General features: G+C 47.9%; 1 protein-coding gene across 1 annotated transcript in view; it reads right to left on the reverse strand.

Annotated features, from left to right (window-relative positions):
* aig1 (androgen-induced 1 (H. sapiens)) overlaps nucleotides 1–20,818 on the reverse strand; it is a 64,008-nt gene that overhangs the window by 9,894 nt on the left and 33,296 nt on the right. The window contains exon 4 of the mRNA XM_038968374.1: nucleotides 14,865–14,980. Within this exon, the coding sequence (XP_038824302.1) occupies nucleotides 14,865–14,980 (116 nt within the window). The remainder of the gene's footprint in view (nucleotides 1–14,864; nucleotides 14,981–20,818) is intronic.

Raw genomic sequence — 20,818 nt, forward strand, 5'->3', positions numbered from 1 at the left:
GCTAGGAGAGGCTAGGAGAGGTCTCCGAGAGAGAGACACTGCTAGGAGAGTTCTGAGAGAGAGAGAGACACTGCTAGGAGAGGTCTCCGAGAGAGAGATACACTGCTAGGAGAGACACTGCTAAGAGAGGTCTCAGAGCGAGAGAGACAGAGAGACAGACACTGCTAAGAGAGGTCTCCGAGAGAGAGACACTGCTAGGAGAGGTCTCAGAGAGATACACTGCTAGGAGAGGTCTCCGAGAGAGACACTGCTAGGAGAGGTCTCCAAGAGAGAGACACTGCTAGGAGAGGTCTCAGAGAGAGAGACACTGCTAGGAGAGGTCTCAGAGAGAGAGACACTGCTAGGGGAGGTCTGAGAGAGACACTGCTAGGGGAGGTCTGAGAGAGAGAGAGACACTGCTTGGAGAGGTCTCAGAGAGAGAGACACTGCTAGGAGAGGTCTCGGAGAGAGAGACACAGCTAAGAGAGGTCTGAGAGACACTGCTAAGAGAGGTCAGAGAGAGAGAGACTGCTAGGAGAGGTCTGAGAGAGAGACACTGCTAGGAGAGTTCTCCGAGAGAGAGACACTGCTAGGAGAGGTCTCCGAGAGAGAGACACTGCTAGGAGAGGTCTCCGAGAGAGAGACACTGCTAGGAGAGGTCTCCGAGAGAGAGACACTGCTAGGAGAGGTCTCCGAGAGAGAGACACTGCTAGGAGAGGTCTCCGAGAGAGAGACACTGCTAGGAGAGGTCTCAGAGAGAGACACTGCTAGGAGAGGTCTCCGAGAGAGAGACACTGCTAGGGGAGGTCTGAGAGAGATACACTGCTAGGAGAGGTCTCCGAGAGAGACACTGCTAGGAGAGGTCTCCAAGAGAGAGACACTGCTAGGAGAGGTCTCAGAGAGAGAGACACTGCTAGGAGAGGTCTCAGAGAGAGACACTGCAGGGAGGTCTGAGAGAGACACTGCTAGGGGAGGTCTGAGAGAGAGAGAGACACTGCTTGGAGAGGTCTCAGAGAGAGATACACTGCTAGGAGAGTCTCAGAGAGAGAGAGAGACACTGCTAGGGGAGGTCTCAGAGAGAGAGAGAGAAACACTGCTAGGGGAGGTCTCAGAGAGAGAGAGAGAAACACTGCTAAGAGAGGTCTCGGAGAGAGAGACACAGCTAAGAGAGGTCTGAGAGAGAGACACTGCTAAGAGAGGTCAGGAGAGAGAGACTGCTAGGAGAGGTCTGAGAGAGAGACACTGCTAGGAGAGTTCTCAGAAAGAGAGACATTGCTAGGAGAGTTCTCCGAGAGAGAGACACTGCTAGGAGAGGTCTCCGAGAGAGAGACACTGCTAGGAGAGGTCTCCGAGAGAGAGACACTGCTAGGAGAGGTCTCCGAGAGAGAGACACTGCTAGGAGAGGTCTCAGAGAGACACTGCTAGGGGAGGTCTCAGAGAGAGAGACACTGCTAGGAGAGGTCTCAGAGAGAGAGACACTGCTAGGAGAGGTCTCCGAGAGAGAGACACTGCTTGGAGAGGTCTCCGAGAGAGAGACACTGCTAGGAGAGGTCTCAGGGAGAGAGACACTGCTAGGAGAGGTCTCAGAGAGAGAGAGACTGCTAGGAGAGGTCTCAGAGAGAGAGAGACTGCTAGGAGAGGTCTGAGAGAGACACTGCTAGGAGAGTTCTCAGAGAGAGAGACACTGCTAGGAGAGTTCTCAGAGGAGAGAGACACTCTGGAGAGGTCTCCAGAGAGAGACACTGTAGGAGAGGTCTCCGAGAGAGAGACACTGCTAGGAGAGTTCTCAGAGAGAGAGACACTGCTAGGAGAGTTCTCAGAGAGAGAGACACTGCTAGGAGAGTTCTCAGAGAGAGAGACACTGCTAGGAGAGGTCTGAGAGAGAGACACTGCTAGAAGAGGTCTGAGAGAGAGACACTGCTAGGAGAGTTCTCCGAGAGAGAGACACTGCTAGGAGAGGTCTCCGAGGGAGAGACACTGCTAGGAGAGGTCTCCGAGAGAGAGACACTGCTAGGAGAGGTCTCCGAGAGAGAGACACTGCTAGGGAGGTCTCCGAGAGAGAGACACTGCTAGGAGAGGTCTCCGAGGAGAGACACTGCTAGGAGAGGTCTCCGAGAGAGAGACACTGCTAGGAGAGGTCTCCGAGAGAGAGAGACACTGCTAGGAGAGGTCTCCGAGAGAGAGACACTGCTAGGAGAGGTCTCCGAGAGAGAGACACTGCTAGGAGAGGTCTCCGAGAGAGAGACACTGCTAGGAGAGTTCTGAGAGAGAGAGACACTGCTAGGAGAGGTCTCAGAGAGAGAGACACTGCTAGGAGAGGTCTCAGAGAGAGAGAGACTGCTAGGAGAGGTCTGAGAGAGAGACACTGCTAGGAGAGGTCTCCGAGAGAGAGACACTGCTAGGAGAGGTCTCCGAGAGAGAGACACTGCTAGGAGAGGTCTCAGAGAGAGAGACACTGCTAGGAGAGACACTGCTAAGAGAGGTCTCAGAGCGAGAGAGACAGAGAGAGAGACACTGCTAAGAGAGGTCTCCGAGAGAGAGAGAGACACTGCTTGGAGAGGTCTCAGAGAGAGAGAGAGAGAGAGACACTGCTAAGAGAGGTCTCAGAGAAAGAGACACTGCTAGGAGAGTCTCAGAGAGAGAGACACTGCTAGGAGAGTCTCAGAGAGAGAGACACTGCTAGGAGAGGTCTCAGAGAGAGAGAGAGACACTGCTAGGAGAGGTCTCAGAGAGAGAGAGAGACACTGCTAGGAGAGGTCTCAGAGAGAGAGAGAGACACTGCTAGGGGAGGTCTCAGAGAGAGAGAGAGACACTGCTAGGGGAGGTCTCAGAGAGAGAGACACTGCTAGGGGAGGTCTCAGAGAGAGAGAGAGAGACACTGCTTGGAGAGGTCTCAGAGAGAGAGACACTGCTAGGAGAGTTCTCAGAGAGAGAGACACTGCTAGGAGAGTTCTCAGAGAGAGAGACACTGCTAGGAGAGGTCTCCGAGACAGAGACACTGCTAGGAGAGGTCTCCGAGAGAGAGACACTGCTAGGAGAGTTCTCAGAGAGAGAGACACTGCTAGGAGAGGTCTCCGAGAGAGAGACACTGCTAGGAGAGGTCTCCGAGAGAGAGACACTGCTAGGGGAGGTCTCCGAGAGAGAGACACTGCTAGGGGAGGTCTCCGAGAGAGAGACACTGCTAGGGGAGGTCTCCGAGAGAGAGACACTGCTAGGGGAGGTCTCCGAGAGAGAGACACTGCTAGGAGAGGTCTCAGAGAGAGAGACTGCTAGGAGAGGTCTCCGAGAGAGAGACACTGCTAGGAGAGGTCTCCGAGAGAGAGACACTGCTAGGAGAGGTCTCAGGGAGAGAGACACTGCTAGGAGAGGTCTCCGAGAGAGAGACACTGCTAGGAGAGTTCTGAGAGAGAGACACTGCTAGGAGAGGTCTCCGAGAGAGAGATACACTGCTAGGAGAGACACTGCTAAGAGAGGTCTCAGAGCGAGAGAGACAGAGAGAGAGACACTGCTAAGAGAGGTCTCCGAGAGAGAGACACTGCTAGGAGAGGTCTCAGAGAGAGAGACACTGCTAGGGGAGGTCTGAGAGAGATACACTGCTAGGAGAGGTCTCCGAGAGAGACACTGCTAGGAGAGGTCTCAGAGAGAGAGACACTGCTAGGGGAGGTCTGAGAGAGACACTGCTAGGGGAGGTCTGAGAGAGACACTGCTAGGGGAGGTCTGAGAGAGAGAGAGACACTGCTTGGAGAGGTCTCAGAGAGAGATACACTGCTAGGAGAGTCTCAGAGAGAGAGAGAGAGACACTGCTAGGGGAGGTCTCAGAGAGAGAGACACTGCTGAGAGAGGTCTCAGAGAGAGAGAGAGAGACACTGCTGAGAGAGGTCTCAGAGAGAGAGAGAGACACTGCTAGGAGAGGTCAGAGAGAGAGACTGCTAGGAGGGGTCTGAGAGAGAGACACTGCTAGGAGAGTTCTCCGAGAGAGAGACACTGCTAGGAGAGGTCTCCGAGAGAGAGACACTGCTAGGAGAGGTCTCCGAGAGAGAGACACTGCTAGGAGAGGTCTCAGAGAGAGAGACACTGCTAGGAGAGGTCTCCGAGAGAGAGACACTGCTAGGAGAGGTCTCCGAGAGAGAGACACTGCTAGGGGAGGTCTCCGAGAGAGAGACACTGCTAGGAGAGGTCTCAGAGAGAGAGACACTGCTAGGAGAGGTCTCCGAGAGAGAGACACTGCTAAGAGAGGTCTCCGAGAGAGAGACACTGCTAGGAGAGGTCTCCGAGAGAGAGACACTGCTAGGAGAGGTCTCCGAGAGAGAGACACTGCTAGGAGAGGTCTCCGAGAGAGAGACACTGCTAGGAGAGGTCTCCGAGAGAGAGACACTGCTAGGAGAGGTCTCCGAGAGAGAGACACTGCTAGGAGAGGTCTCAGAGAGAGAGATACTGCTAGGAGAGACACTGCTAAGAGAGGTCTCAGAGCGAGAGAGACAGAGAGAGAGACACTGCTAAGAGAGGTCTCCGAGAGAGAGACACTGCTAGGAGAGGTCTCAGAGAGAGAGACACTGCTAGGAGAGGTCTCCGAGAGAGAGACACTGCTAGGAGAGGTCTCAGAGAGAGAGACACTGCTAGGAGAGGTCTCCGAGAGAGAGACACTGCTAGGAGAGGTCTCAGAGAGAGAGACACTGCTAGGAGAGGTCTGAGAGAGAGACACTGCTAGGAGAGGTCTGAGAGAGAGACACTGCTAGGAGAGGTCTCAGAGAGAGAGAGACACTGCTAGGAGAGGTCTCAGAGAGAGAGACACAGCTAGGGGAGGTCTCAGAGAGAGAGACACTGCTAGGGGAGTTCTGAGAGAGACACTGCTTGGAGAGGTCTCAGAGAGAGAGAGAGAGAGAGACACTGCTAAGAGAGGTCTCAGAGAGAGAGACACTGCTAAGAGAGGTCTCAGAGAGAGAGAGAGACACTGCTAGGAGAGGTCTCAGAGAGAGAGAGACACTGCTAAGAGAGGTCTCAGAGAGAGAGAGACACTGCTAGGAGAGGTCTCAGAGAGAGAGAGAGAGACACTGCTCGGAGAGTCTTAGAGAGAGAGAGAGAGACACTGCTAAGAGAGTTCTCAGAGAGAGAGAGAGAGAGAGAGAGAGATACACTGCTTGGAGAGTCTCAGAGAGAGAGAGAGAGAGAGGCACTGCTTGGAGAGTCTCAGAGAGAGAGAGAGAGACACTGCTAGGAGAGGTCTCAGAGAGAGAGAGAGACACTGCTAGGAGAGGTCTCAGAGAGAGAGACACTGCTAGGAGAGGTCTCCGAGAGAGAGAGACAGAGAGAGAGACACTGCTAAGAGAGGTCTCCGAGAGAGAGACACTGCTAGGAGAGGTCTCCGAGAGAGAGACACTGCTAGGAGAGGTCTCCGAGAGAGAGACACTGCTAGGAGAGGTCTCCGAGAGAGAGACACTGCTAGGAGAGGTCTCCGAGAGAGAGACGCTGCTAGGAGAGGTCTCCGAGAGAGAGACACTGCTAGGAGAGGTCTCAGAGAGAGAGACACTGCTAGGAGAGACACTGCTAAGAGAGGTCTCAGAGCGAGAGAGACAGAGAGAGAGACACTGCTAAGAGAGGTCTCCGAGAGAGAGACACTGCTAGGAGAGGTCTCAGAGAGAGAGACACTGCTAGGAGAGGTCTCCGAGAGAGAGACACTGCTAGGAGAGGTCTCAGAGAGAGAGACACTGCTAGGAGAGGTCTCCGAGAGAGAGACACTGCTAGGAGAGGTCTCAGAGAGAGAGACACTGCTAGGAGAGGTCTGAGAGAGAGACACTGCTAGGAGAGGTCTGAGAGAGAGACACTGCTAGGAGAGGTCTCAGAGAGAGAGAGACACTGCTAGGAGAGGTCTCAGAGAGAGAGACACAGCTAGGGGAGGTCTCAGAGAGAGAGACACTGCTAGGGGAGTTCTGAGAGAGACACTGCTTGGAGAGGTCTCAGAGAGAGAGAGAGAGAGAGACACTGCTAAGAGAGGTCTCAGAGAGAGAGACACTGCTAAGAGAGGTCTCAGAGAGAGAGAGAGACACTGCTAGGAGAGGTCTCAGAGAGAGAGAGACACTGCTAAGAGAGGTCTCAGAGAGAGAGAGACACTGCTAGGAGAGGTCTCAGAGAGAGAGAGAGAGACACTGCTCGGAGAGTCTTAGAGAGAGAGAGAGAGAGAGAGAGATACACTGCTTGGAGAGTCTCAGAGAGAGAGAGAGAGAGAGAGAGAGAGAGAGAGAGAGGCACTGCTTGGAGAGTCTCAGAGAGAGAGAGAGAGACACTGCTAGGAGAGGTCTCAGAGAGAGAGAGAGACACTGCTAGGAGAGGTCTCAGAGAGAGAGAGACACTGCTAGTAGAGGTCTCAGAGAGAGAGACACTGCTAGGAGAGGTCTCAGAGAGAGAGACACTGCTAGGGGAGGTCACAGGGAGAGAGACACTGCTAGGGGAGGTCTCAGAGAGAGAGGGAAACCGTGCTAGGAGAGGTCTCAGAGAGAGAGACACTGCTAGGAGAGGTCTCAGAGAGAGAGCCACTGCTAGGGGAGGTCTCAGGGAGAGAGACAGAGACACTGCTAGGGGAGGTCTCAGGGAGAGAGACACTGCTAGGGGAGGTCTCAGAGAGAGACAGAGAGAGAGACTGCTAGGAGAGGTCTCAGAGAGAGAGAGACACTGCTAGGGGAGGTCTCAGGGAGAGAGAGACACTGCTAGGGGAGGTCTCAGGGAGTGAGACACTGCTAGGGGAGGTCTCAGGGAGAGAGACACTGCTAGGAGAGGTCTCAGAGAGAGACACTGCTAGGAGAGGTCTCAGGGAGAGAGACACTGCTAGGAGAGGTCTCAGGGAGAGAGACACTGCTAGGAGAGGTCTCAGAGAGAGAGACACTGCTAGGGGAGGTCTCAGAGAGAGAGACACTGCTAGGAGAGGTCTCAGAGAGAGAGACACTGCTAGGAGAGGTCTCAGAGAGACCGTGCATCCCGCAAAGGCGGAGGTGTTGCTAACATTTACGATAGCAAATTTCAATTTACCCCCCCAAAAATTACGTTTTCGTCTTTTGAGCTTCTAGTCATGAAATCTATGCAGCCTACTCAATCCCTTTTATAGTTACCCAGGCCTCCTGGGCCATATACAGCATTCCTCACTGAGTTCCCTGAAATACTATCGGACCCTGTAGTCATAGCAGATAATATTCTAATTTTTGGTGATTTTAATATTCACATGGAAAAGTCCAAAGACCCACTCCAAAAGGCTTTCGGAGCCATCATCGACTCAGTGGGTTTTGTCCAACGTGTCTCTGGACCTACTCACTGCCACAGTCATACTCTGGACCTAGTTTTGTCCCATGGAATAAATGTTGTAGATCTTAATGTTTTTCCTCATAATCCTGGACTATCGACCCACCATTTTATTACGTTTGCAATCGCAACAAATAATCTGCTCAGACACCAACCAAGGAGCATCAAAAGTCGCGCTATAAATTCTCAGACAACACAAAGATTCCTTGATGCCCTTCCAGACTCCTTCTGCCTACCCAAGGACGTCAGAGGACAAAAATCAGTTAACCACCTAACTGAGGAACTCAATTTAACCTTGCGCAATACCCTAGATGCAGTTGCACCCCTAAAAACATTTGTCATAAGAAACTAGCTCCCTGGTATACAGAAAATACCCGAGCTCTGAAGCAAGCTTCCAGAAAATTGGAACGGAAATGGCGCCACACCAAACTGGAAGTCTTCCGACTAGCTTGGAAAGACAGTACCGTGCAGTATCGAAGAGCCCTCTGCTGCTCGATCATCCTATTTTTCCAACTTAATTGAGGAAAATAAGATATATACGAAATGCTTCAGTCTGGTTTTAGACCCCATCATAGCACTGAGACTGCACTTGTGAAGGTGGTAAATTACCTTTTAATGGCGACAGACCGAGGCTCTGCATCTGTCCTCGTGCTACTAGACCTTAGTGCTGCCTTTGATACCGTCGATCATCACATTCTTTTGGAGAGATTGGAAACCCAAATTGGTCTACACGGACAAGTTCTGGCCTGGTTTAGATCTTATCTGTCAGAAAGATATCAGTTTGTCTCTGTGAATGGTTTGTCCTCTGACAAATCAACTGTACATTTCAACTGTACATTTCGGTGTTCCTCAAGGTTCCGTTTTAGGACCACTATTGTTTTCACTATATATTTTACCTCTTGGGGATGTCATTCGAAAACATAATGTTAACTTTCACTGCTATGCGGATGACACACAGCTGTACATTTCAATGAAACATGGTGAAGCCCCAAAATTGCCCTCGCTAGAAGCCTGTGTTTCAGACATAAGGAAGTGGATGGCTGAAAACGTTCTACTTTTAAACTCGGACAAAACAGAGATGCTTGTTCTAGGTCCCAAGAAACAAAGAGATCTTCTGTGAAATCTGACATTTAAACTTGATGGTTGTAAAGTCGTCTCAAATAAAATTGTGAAGGACCTCGGCGTTACTCTGGACCCTGATCTCTCTTTTGACGAACATATCAAGACTGTTTCAAGGACAGCTTTTTACCATCTACGTAACATTGCAAAAATCAGACATTTTCTGTCCAAAAATTATGCAGAAAAATTAATCCATGCTTTTGTTGCTTCTAGGTTAGACTACTGCAATGCTCTACTTTCCGTCTACCCGGATAAAGCACTAAATAAACTTCAGTTAGTGCTAAATACGGCTGCTAGAATCCTGACTAGAACCAAAAAATTTGATCATATTACTCCAGTGCTAGCCTCCCTACACTGGCTTCCTGTTAAGGCAAGGGCTGATTTCAAGGTTTTACTGTTAACCTACAAAGCGTTACATGGGCTTGCTCCTACCTATCTTTCCGAGTTGGTCCTGCCGTACATACCTACACGTATGCTACGGTCACAAGACGCAGGCCTCCTAATTGTCCCTAGAATTTCTAAGCAAACAGCTGGAGGCAGGGCTTTCTGCTATAGATCTCAATTTTTATGGAATGGTCTGCCTACCCATGTGAGAGACGCAGACTCGGTCTCAACTTTTAAGTCTTTATTGAAGACTCATCTCTTCAGTAGGTCCTATGATTGAGTGTAGTCTGGCCCAGGAGTGTGAAGGTGAACGGAAAGGCTCTGGAGCAACGAACCGCCCTTGCTGTCTCTGCCTGGCCGGTTCCCCTCTCTCCACTGGGATTCTCTGCCTCTAACCCTATTACAGGGGCTGAGTCACTGGCTTACTGGTACTCTTTCATGCCGTTTCTAGGAGGGATGCGTCACTTGAGTGGGTTGAGTCACTGACGTGATCTTCCTGTCTGGGTTGGCGCCCCCCCTTGGGTTGTGCCGTGGCGGAGATCTTTGTGGGCTATACTCGGCCTTGTCTCAGGATGGTAAGTTGAAGATATCCCTCTAGTGGTGTGGGGGTTGTGCCTTGGCAAAGTGGGTGGGGTTATATCCTTCCTGTTTGGCCCTGTCCGGGGGTATCATCGGATGGGGCCACAGTGTCTCCTGACCCCTCCTGTCTCAGCCTCCAGTATTTATGCTGCATTAGTTTATGTGTTGGGGGGCTAGGGTCAGTTTGTTATATCTGGAGTACTTGTCCTGTCTTATCCGGTGTCCTGTGTGAATTTAAGTATGCTCTCTCTAATTCTCTCTTTCTCTCTTTCTTTCTCTCTCTCGGAGGACCTGAGCCCTAGGACCATGCCGCAGGACGACCTGACATGATGACTCCTTGCTGTCCCCAGTCCACCTGGCCGTGCTGCTGCTCCAGTCTCAACTGTTCTGCCTGTGGCTATGGAACACTGACCTGTTCACCGGACGTGCTACCTGTCCCAGACCTGCTGTTTTCAACTCTCTAGAGACAGCAGGAGCGATAGAGATACTCTTAATGATCGGCTATGAAAAGCCAACTGACATTTACTCCTGAGGTGCTGCACCCTCGACAACTACTGTGATTATTATTATTTGACCATGCTGGTCATTTATGAACATCTTGGCCATGTTCTGTTATAATCTCCACCCGGCACAGCCAGAAGAGGACTGGCCACCCCTCATAGCCTGGTTCCTCTCTAGGTTTCCTCCTAGGTTTTGGCCTTTCTAGGGAGTTTTTCCTAGCCACCGTGCTTCTACACCTGCATTGCTTGCTGTTTGGGGTTTTAGGCTGGGTTTCTGTACAGCACTTTGAGATATCAGCTGATGTACGAAGGGCTATATAAATACATTTGATTTGATTTGATTCAGAGAGAGAGAGAGAGACACTGCCAGGGCAGGTCTCAAGGAGCAAGACACTGCCAGGGGAGATCTCAGGGAGAGAGAGTGCATACAGTACTGGACAAGGGCACATTAGTGAGAGGCGACAGAGTCCAGTGCGTCAGCTGGCCCACTCACAGCCTCCCCTTAGCCCACTGATTCCAAAGCAATCACTCAAGGTGAAACTGGACTGGCCCTTACCCTGGCCCGAGGCTGCTGCACAATACAGCTGATCCCACTAATATGAAGTGATTGCACATACTTGAGTCCACAGACGGAAGCTGTTGGGCGTCAGTAAGGCGGTGAATTATGTAAATGCTCCAATTAGCTGAATTCAATAATTGGGCAATTAGTTGAATGGCACTTTTAGGTATTCAAGTTGCACATGTGGGGGTAAACAAGGTGGTTTGTCTAACAGTTACATTAGTTGTTACATCCGTTGACCTCTACCCTCTTATTACGTACCATATAATTCCTTCCTAACCAAGAGGGATTTTAGACTATGACTCTATGGATTCAGGGGAAATCCCTACATGCGATGTTCATTTTAGTAACATAGCATTTCATCAGTTGACAATTTTTTGGTGTCTGACAGACTGTACAGATCAGACATGTCTGCCACTGAAGCTTTTATCGTCCTATTTTAGGCTTGACATCTTTCTCTCTCTCTGTCTATTCCCCTCCCCCTCTCTCTCTGTAACTCCCTGGCTGGGAATCCCCATTTAAGGCAGCCAGTGGAGGCTGCTGAGGGGAGGACAGCTCATAATAATGTCTGGAACGGAGCAAATGGAATGGCATCAAACACATGGAAACCATGTTGGATGTATTTGATACCATTCCATTAATTTCGCTCCAGCCATTACCACGAGTCCTTCCTCCCCAATGAAGGTGCCACCAGCCTCCTGTGAAGACTGGCTATGGATTTACCCAACTCCAGCATAGGGAAACGAGACAGATTCTCTAACCCTGTGAGATGTATGGGGATATAATCATCTTAATTTTAGCCAGGGATTAAAATGAAGAGAGGTGTTTGTTGCCTGAGGCTCCTACACGTCAGGTGGGTCTGGCAAACCCCCTTCTCCTTGCTGTCGGCCCTGGTTAGCTACGGCTGCAGTAGAGGGCTCCCTCGGCTCCAAGCCTCTCCTCTCTGTTAGCATTAAATCTGCCGTGCTCAGGACTAGGGTCTGGTTCTCTGGTTCTGTAACATGTGTTGTCACAAGGTAGGCCTCTCTGCCAGACCAGAGACAGATCCCCCTCTCGCTCTTTCTCTCTTGACTGATAGAGGAGGTTTAGAGGCTGTTTTTTCTGCAGCAGAGACTGTGTGTTATCATGCTCGGAGAAGGTCATCCATCATAAGTGCGTGGAGGGACAGAGCCATGAGGAACGTGGGAATTGAGCTAGCTGCCAGACCTCCGGGCCTGGAGAAGCAGCGGGGAGAGGCAGGGCGGCTGGACATCCCTGTCTTCTCATTAGCCACACAGATCAGTCACATTCATCATCAAGACACACAGTATACAGTATTTATACTGTGATGATTTCTCTGTTCTGTACAGTATGTTCTTATGTGTCTTATGCCTGTTTTCAAGGGTCTGTTTTAATGGCCCCAAGTGGAAATGGACAATAACATTTTAGGCCTTTTCACACTGCATTGTTCTGAGCCCCCGGCTATCTTAGCCCTGGGCTAGTTTAGCCTGTGTTCACACAAGCATTTGTTAAACCTGGGCTAAGCTTTAGCCCTGTGGTAAGGATTCACACTTGTATTCCAAAGCACTGCACTGTAACAAATTGTTGTACATTTAGAGCAAACCTTTTAGTTAGCTACTGTAACTCTATATTAGAGTACAGTACTGTAAAGAGCAATGCATTATGAGGGCTCAATGGCATTCTGCTACACTGCTGTAGAATTACAACAATTTTACAGTAACATTTTACAGGCGTGCCTTGTAAGAGGCTATATTTGTTGCACCCTATTAGTGAGAATGCTGTAGCCCACAGAATGCAGTACCATACCATATTTTTGTATATTCATCCTGTAAATCTACAGTGGGTGCATGGTATTGTTGTGGCTCATTAACCAATTTTGAGGTGTGCCTTGTAAGAGGCTATAATTGTTGCACCCCTTAGTGAGAGTGCTGTACCAATTTAAGTGATATGGGGTAGTAGTTCCCTAACAATTAAATGTATAGGAGACAGATTATGGGACGGATCAGAGTAGCTGCAAGTCTTGAACCTTTAATGGTTGGATATTAAGCCATGTCCTTTTTGATATGTTTTGCAGTGCAATCACAGCCAGTTTGGGAGCTTTTGTTTAGGCCTCTAGAAGTACAAGTGATATAAAACACCACATATTCATAAATAGGCTGTAATATACAAATACCTAGCAGCCAACCTGCTTGTACTAATCCCATGTAATTATAGTAAAGTACTGTAAAATATCAACATGATTACAGTAGCATTTACTTTCTTACAGTATAGTAGCCTACTTTTACAGTATTGTACTGTCATTACTCTGCATTTTCCAGTAACTTACTGTAACGGTCGTCTGTTGAAGGATCGGACCAAAGCGCAGCGTGGTAAGTGTTCATGCTTTTTATTACAACTGAACACTAAATAACAAAAATAACAAAGAGAATGAACGAAAACTGAAACAGTCAGGTGCAGAAACACAAAACAGAAAATAACTACCCACAAAACACAGGTGGGAAAAGGCTACCTAAGTATGGTTCTCAATCAGAGACAACGATAGACAGCTGCCTCTGATTGAGAACCACACCTGGCGAAACACAAAGAAATAGAAAACATAGAAAAATGAACATAGAATGCCCACCCAAATCACACCCTGACCAAACCAAAATAGAGACATAAAAAGCTCTCTACGGTCAGGGCGTGACACTTACAGGAAGCTGGTGGGAAGTTACTGTGAATTTTACAGTAATGTAGCCAGAGATAGGCAAAGATACATTCAAAGGTAACTTGTAACAAATACAGGATATGGGGAAGACCAATGTATCCTTAACTACAACACATTCCCACAAATGATTACAGGAACATGTTAGTTGCTATGACTGTGATGTGCTTTTTTTTAATCAACCTTAGATGAATGCACTGACTGTAAGTCGCTTTCGACAAGAGCGTCTGCTAAATGACCAAAATGTAAATGTTTTGCAAAGCACACTGCTGGTTATTATTCTACTGAGCTCCGCCCTCAAACTATTTGTATTTTAATCAAATGTGGCCTTGTTTGGGGGCAAAGGTGCTTAGAATAATATCCAGCGTGCTTTGCAAGTGTCCATTTTCACGTTTACATTTTGATCGTTTAGCAGACGCTCTTATCCAGAGCGACTTACAGCCAGCGTATTAAACTAAGTTAAACAAGAATATACCATAGTCATAGCAAGTAAAAAGATGATGTTACCGTTACAGAGAATGTTGTAGTTATGTGGGCTACTTGCAAGTATATATTTGTATTAGAAAATACGTGTATTCTAATTAAACCGTTACAAAATAGGTCACATGAATTGTAGTTCAGGCCAGTGAAATACAAATAAAAAAATTGGAATTGCACATTTTGAAATACATACAGTATATCAAATACATGTAACAGAAATACTGCCCGTCGTTAGCACAAGCTACTTGCACTGTAAATCTGCAAGATTTTACTAACCACTGTGCTTCCACTGTAAAATCTAGAAACACAGCATGTCGCTGTAGTCAGGTGTTCCAGTAATATGCTGTAAATTTGTGTTAAAGTAAAGGTCTTGTAAATCTACAGTAATGTACTGGCGTATGTGCTGTAAGTAAATTTACAGTAACCTAGCTACAGTGCTGCCAGTATTTTACAGTAAAAATGACAGATGGACAAACACAATAATATAAGCAATTAGACATTCATTAACACATTATTTCATCTTGCTTCTAGCTAGCCCAGCATTGATTTCCAACAGTGATGGTTTGTATAAAACTTGCTGTTTGCCTGTCTGACCTCAGAAACAATGTTTCACTTTTGAAATTCGATCTCGCCCCTGTACAGAGAGTGCTATGGCGAATGAGACATCAACTTTTCTGATCCAGGCGAAATCATGCAACAATACTATTATTATGGATATAACCAATTATATGAAAATAGAACATCTATGGAAACAGACAAATGGAGCGTTTGCTGCCCTTCCAGCTGATGAGTTTTTAGCTTTGGTTGACCTTTAGTTGAAGTGAGAAGATGGTAGCCAGCCTGCTGTACAGCAACCATTTTTGTTAGATATAGCAACCAATGTTTTGTTTTTTGTCCTCAGGAAGAAGGATTAAATAGTATGAATTTACTTATCAAAATAACGTGCAGAACGATTACAGGCATCACAAGCATATGTCAATTAAGTGACATTTCAGCTTTTGTGATTGAACAGTAAGCATTCTAGGCATTGTTCTTAACCCTATTTCACACTGGCTATTTTGGCACCGTGTTTGATCTGGGTCTAAATCTGAAAAGTCGGTACTAACCCTGCTCCGGAGCAGGGTTGATGCTAGCCCACTTTAGAATGTGCAAGTGTGAACACTCGCTTAAATCTCCCTTAGCCCAGGGCTAGCCTTCTATGGTCTCTTATCAATTAGCAACACAAACCGAGGAAGAGTTCAGCCTGCCATTGTTGGAGGAAAGGGGCTCTTACCATATAACGTATCCCACGGCAAAGCTGCACACAGCTATCAGTCCACAAGGCCTGCTGGGATACTGGTGGTGCGTGGTCCTCATCTCAATGATGATGAAGGGGAGGACGGTTGTGTGCTGGAGCAGAGAACACAGAGAGAACACTCGTTAGCCACTCACAGATAGCTAGTTGGTATTAGCGACATGGTACATGTCTCACCTCCGGCTCAGTGACAACGATTGAGACATGATACATTAGTAACACACAATATGGCTTTACAGCAGAGAGAGAGAGAGAGAGAGAGAGAGATGTTATGATGAGGTACTCAGGCAGACAGCCTATAGATAGGTTCATGTAAACAGTGGGAGTCTAGAAGCTCTGTCAGTCTGGGACATTGAGCACAGGGTCATAAGAGAGTAATGATTTTTTTTTTTATCGAGCTGTGTGTGGGAGACGTTAAACAGATGACGTGTGATGCTGCTGCGTAGAGACGAGTGCTCTGCTCTCCAGAGTGAGTGTCTCATGATTCAAATCCCCACCGCTCTCCTCTTATGTTGTCTGTCTGATGGACCTCGCTGACATTTTACTGTTGTGACTTTCAATAATTCAGTAATCTGCTTGCTTTGGCTCAGGATGTGGGGCCAATGTGCTCAAAGGATCAGATATTGTTTGGAGTCTGCCGCTAAGGATGCTCCAGCGTGGTACAGATGTGTTTGCAGAGGGGCGGGCAGAGAGACAACATTAACTATTAATATCCTTTAATATTTTGTGGTGTGTGTGTGCTGCTATTTTTTTACCATGTTTTTTCACCTAGCTGAACCAGCAGACCGCTGGGGCCCGGTAGAGCCCACCTTGTCGCCCCTACCGCACACACTAAGTGATGCTCCCTGACGATCAACTCCCTCTCTTTAATCAATGTGCTCATGACTCATCTTCTGTTCTTATAGACCACCTGCGCTCTGTCAGGAATAGAACCATTACGTAACGTGTGTGTCTAAGTGTCCGTGCACAGCTGATTAGAAATAGAGGAAGTGGAAAGTTTGAGAATACATTGAAACAGGCAGCAGCCATGGAAACAGGCTATTTTGTACAGTGCAGCATACTACAGTTAACCTTGCTTCTAGCTGTTTCTGATTCAGACGATTGATTTAGCATTGTCACACCAAATAAGTTGTTATCAAGCAGAAACAGAGTGAAAACCAGGCTGTCATTGACAAAGACACAGGCTGGGTGGCCGTGGAGGAAATGCTGTATGTGACTAATTGCAAATGGGAGTGTCACGCCCTGACCTTAGAGAGCCTTTTTATGTCTCTATTTGGCAGGGTGTGATTTGAGGTGGGCATTCTATGTTTTTGTTTTCTATGTTTTGACCGGGTATGGTTCTCAATCAGGGACAGCTGTCTATCGTTGTCTCTGACTGGGAACCATACTTAGGTAGCCCTTTTTCCCTCCTTTCGAAGTGGGTAGTTGTCTATGTGTAGTGGCCTGCGAGCACTACGTAGCTTTACGTTCGTTTGTTATTTTCTTGTTTTGTTGGCGACATTAAATAAACTAAAATGGACGCTTACCACGCTGCGCCTTAGTCTTCTTACGACGGCCGTGACAGGGAGCTAATACCACGAATCTCTCAAGGTGCTCTAGCCATTGGTGGGGGACGTGGAGGGTCACAGTTGAGAGACCTCTCTCCTGTGCTAATTGAAATCGAAATCAGCTCCCTGAACATACTTCCACTGAGTGGGCAAGAAGTGTCCTGGGTTCATAATACAGTATTAATGTGTGGTTCATCCAACATTTTTGGGTAGTTTTCTGTTCATTCAAAAGTGTGAATGGTAGTGGATACTAGGCCCATGTAACCATGTGGTAAGAATGCCATTAACTGTGCTTCGGTCATTGATATGTGGGCCTATAAGCTAGGACTTTAAAACAAAGCTTACAGTGCTCCAATGGTTCATAACCAGTTAAAAGCTTGATGGAGGACACTGGCCTTTCCATGTATGTATTACTTACACCAGTCACCAGATGGCAGCCTTCTTACATTCAGACCAACAGAAGAGTCTCCTCCCATACCAGTCTAGCCTCAGTTGACCCAATGTTCTGTACACTGCATTATAACAATGCCTATCAATGAGCCATGTTCCAGTCTAATCTGTTCTTAAATACCTGCCATGTTGGCATTACACGGCCCTGCCCAGAAACGGTGGTTTACCCTCAACTCTTCATTAATGTGCCACTAAGTGCTATTCAATGTTATTTATTACACCTCTTACTGGACTCTCACCACACTACAACAGAACATAACTTATTCTACCATGTCCTGGTCACACAAATGAAGCTCCCTAAACACTACTGAATTGCGCTCATGACACACACACACACAACGGGTAGGATGTAGACTGAGGCTAACCCAGTCACAGTGAGTATCCTCATGCCACAATGCTGTACAGTGTGTTCCTTACGACCTCATTCAAAATGATGAGTAGCTCCTCACAGCTGGCCTCTCTTTCTCTCTTTCATTCACACACACACACACACACACACACACACACACACACACACACACACACACACACACACCACACCACACCACACCACACCACACCACACCACACCACACCACACCACACCACACCACACCACACCACACCACACCACACCACACCACACCACACACACACACACGCACTCCCCTCCTATCTTTGACCTCTATGCGCATCCACAGATCTCATCCACAGGTCTCATCCACAGGTCTCATCCACAGATCTCATCCACAGATCTCATCCACAGGTCTCATCCACAGATCTCTACCCACTGAGGCACAGATCTACACTCTTCTCCCACACGCATACACACATAGTCACACACACATACACTTACACTCATCACCATGCAAACACCCACTCACAACATACGCTGCTGCTATAGTGATAATTATTACCATTGGTATATATCCTGCTACTAGTCACTTTTACCCCTGTGTACATGTACAGATCTACCTCAATCCCTCCAGTACCCCTGCACATTGGAATCTGGAACTGACCTTCTCCTGTTTTTTATTTGATTTTATTCTCTCATATTTCTCATGTTTTCTTTCTTCTACATCATTACTTTTCTTCTGCATTGATGGGAAAGAGCTCCAAGTAAGCGTTTCACTGTGCTGTTTTACACCTGCTGCATCCTGTGCATGTGAAAATAAAGACACTATAGAGGATTGATCGTGACATGTGTGGGAGATAGACACATCCATACATCTCTCCTGTGCTATAGCCTGAGAGTGAACCTTGACGCGCGGCAGTTCCACGCAGCTGCTGGAAGTGCAAATGAGGTAAGAAGTACCTCATCTCCACAGAGACATTACATACTCCCTTTCAGGAGAGAGAGGAGCTCTTCCACCGCTCTGCTCTCCTGGATTTGTAAATGTTCCCAGGGAGAGCGTGCTGTGCTGTGCATGGTTTGTGTCAGAGTCAAAGTCTCACTCGCTTATCTATCTGTCTTTCCCTCTCACTTGCTTTTGAGCTATCTCAATCTCCTTTTTCTCTAATATAAATGCGTAGGCACGGAGACATGGACACTTTTCCAGACAGAGTTCATCTAAACGCTGAGGCAAGAATAACCTCTAGATTTACAGTATGGGTTTACATGAGCAGTAATGGCCATCATCAAAGGGCCAAGCAGGATTAAGCGGAGTAGTGCAGAGAGGGTAGAGAGAGTTTAGTTAGCACTGCTGAGAAGAGTTCTCCCACAACAGACCCAGGCCAGTGAAGGAAGGTGGTTTTAACACAGGCTCCAAGAACAACCCTCCCCGCCAATATCACTCACACTTAATCTATTTTGACTTGCCATATAAAACCATGTCCATGATGCGCTTTGGTCTCATGCTTCCTGACAATGCTTATTAATTCATGCAATGGAGAGGTCTATGATTTCCATTGAACATGTTGCTTGGCAGATGCCCTAGTCCACAGTGAAGATACCCTGGAAGCTACTTAGGCTCTCCATTTCCCCACAGAGCAATTAGGGTGAAATTTATCACACAAGGCTTTCACAGCTGTAGCCTGGTTGGGATTTGAACCCGACACCCTGTGGTCAAGAGTGTGAAGCCTCAGCTACTAGTACTTCTATTGTCATTATTGTCTGCTACTGCTATCTAAGTCCTGGGGACATATTTTGAGGACCTCTGAGTGTATGCTATGCAAAGTATGGTAATTACCATAGCCACCACACACAATGGACAACCAGAGAACAAATAAATAGACAACAAGAGAGAGCGTCACTTCTGAAGCCACAAAGACTCCTGCCTTTCCATTGCTGTCACGACTGACTCCGTTACATTAGACTATCCATATACAAATGAACTGGTTCAGACAGGAAATGCCACATATTCAAAAAAGATTACAATGCATGCAATGCATTAGTCTTGGCATTGAGCTCTGCTCCTTTGGGGTAGCACACGGATAATAACAATTACAGGCAGTGAGCAAAGAACGCTGTGCAAATCCCTGTGAACGAAACAAAAGCAGTGCGCAAACAGGTGGAGTCCGGGGTGGGAAAGCAGGAAACAGACGTGGCGGGTAAAGCAGGTTACAACAATAGCATGCCATCAGCAACACCAGCGCTCAGCTTGTGCACTGCAGCCATCAGAGAATGTGTGTGCAGAACTTGATTGACTAAATAGACAGCCATGTTAAGGTAGAGTGAGGAATCTGATTGGTGCAATATCAGCTGATGCGCTTGATTTCTGTGCTTGTGGCAATAACTCGAAGTGACAATGAGAATGTAAGTATGTACAAACACTGGGGACACGGTGTCTTTTCTTACCCCCCTATGGTGAGTGAACGTTCAGTAGGTTAGCTGACATTGGGAGGTGAGAGCGACCCTCCCCTCCACCTCTTCTGTCACGTATAGATAGAGCATGAATTATTGACTGGGCTCTCAGTTCCCTTTCTAATCAGTGACAAGATGCCTGACATGCTTAAGTCACTTATTTCACCCTGTGTACTTAGTGTCATGCGCTCTCCCCCTTCTCCCCTCCCTCCCTGCCAGGCCAGCCTGTGTGTGTGCTGCTGTTAGGGCATTGTGGGATTGTGGACACCAGAGTTATTTTGCTGCAGTGGGCGGGATGGGATGCCTGTTGGCCTAGTCAAGGGCTCCCAGAGGGTATTGGGTGACAGAAATAGCGCTCCCTCCCAAGGTCGGGTGTAGAGTTCCCCCCCCACACACACACACTGCTCCCTCCCTCCAGCCGCACTCCACCACCTGCCCACCCTCCGCCAACCCACGCAACACACTCTCAGCAGCTCCCAGTCAACAGAGGGCTCACATGACCCCGTAGCCCCTCTTCCCCCGTCAGCAACGCAATCTCTAGAAAATACCTCCAGGGGTATGCTCATTCTCATTATACCGCAAACACCAGGATTTCAAATGACTCCGTCATGTTTTATTTTAGCCCTGTTTTAGCCCCCCCCCCCCCCCCCCACGAATCTAATGTCTCTGTCTCTCTCACTCTCTCTCTGACCACCAGATTGAGGAGCTCTCAGAGACCTATGGTCTGGATGCCAGTACTGTCTGTGGAAAATCCCCTCTTAAAAAAAAGCGCAAGTCACTCAAGTGGTCCAGGGCTAAAACAGGATAGGCCATGTCAAACACAAACACTGGGGAGAAAGAAAGAGAGAGGAAGAGAGGAGCAGGTCTCACTGCTCTCTGAAAACGCCAAGGAGTGGATGATAAGTGAGAAAGCCAAGTGTCAAGACTTCACATTCGTATTATGCGTTGAGGAGCCAACGCGCAGCGTTGAATGCGCGGATGCATCACACCTCACCTGCTGCCATCCCACCAACAGAGTTGTGAACACATTCTCACAAATGGAAATGTACTGCTAAAGCAGAGTCACACTAAAGGACATTGTAATCCAACTAAATAAGAAATTGAGTTTCTCTAACTGATTTACTCATGCAGTAAGCTTTACATCGGCTTTGGGA

The sequence above is a fragment of the Salvelinus namaycush genome, chromosome 29, assembly GCF_016432855.1.
Source record: "Salvelinus namaycush isolate Seneca chromosome 29, SaNama_1.0, whole genome shotgun sequence".
Taxonomy (NCBI): domain Eukaryota; kingdom Metazoa; phylum Chordata; class Actinopteri; order Salmoniformes; family Salmonidae; genus Salvelinus; species Salvelinus namaycush.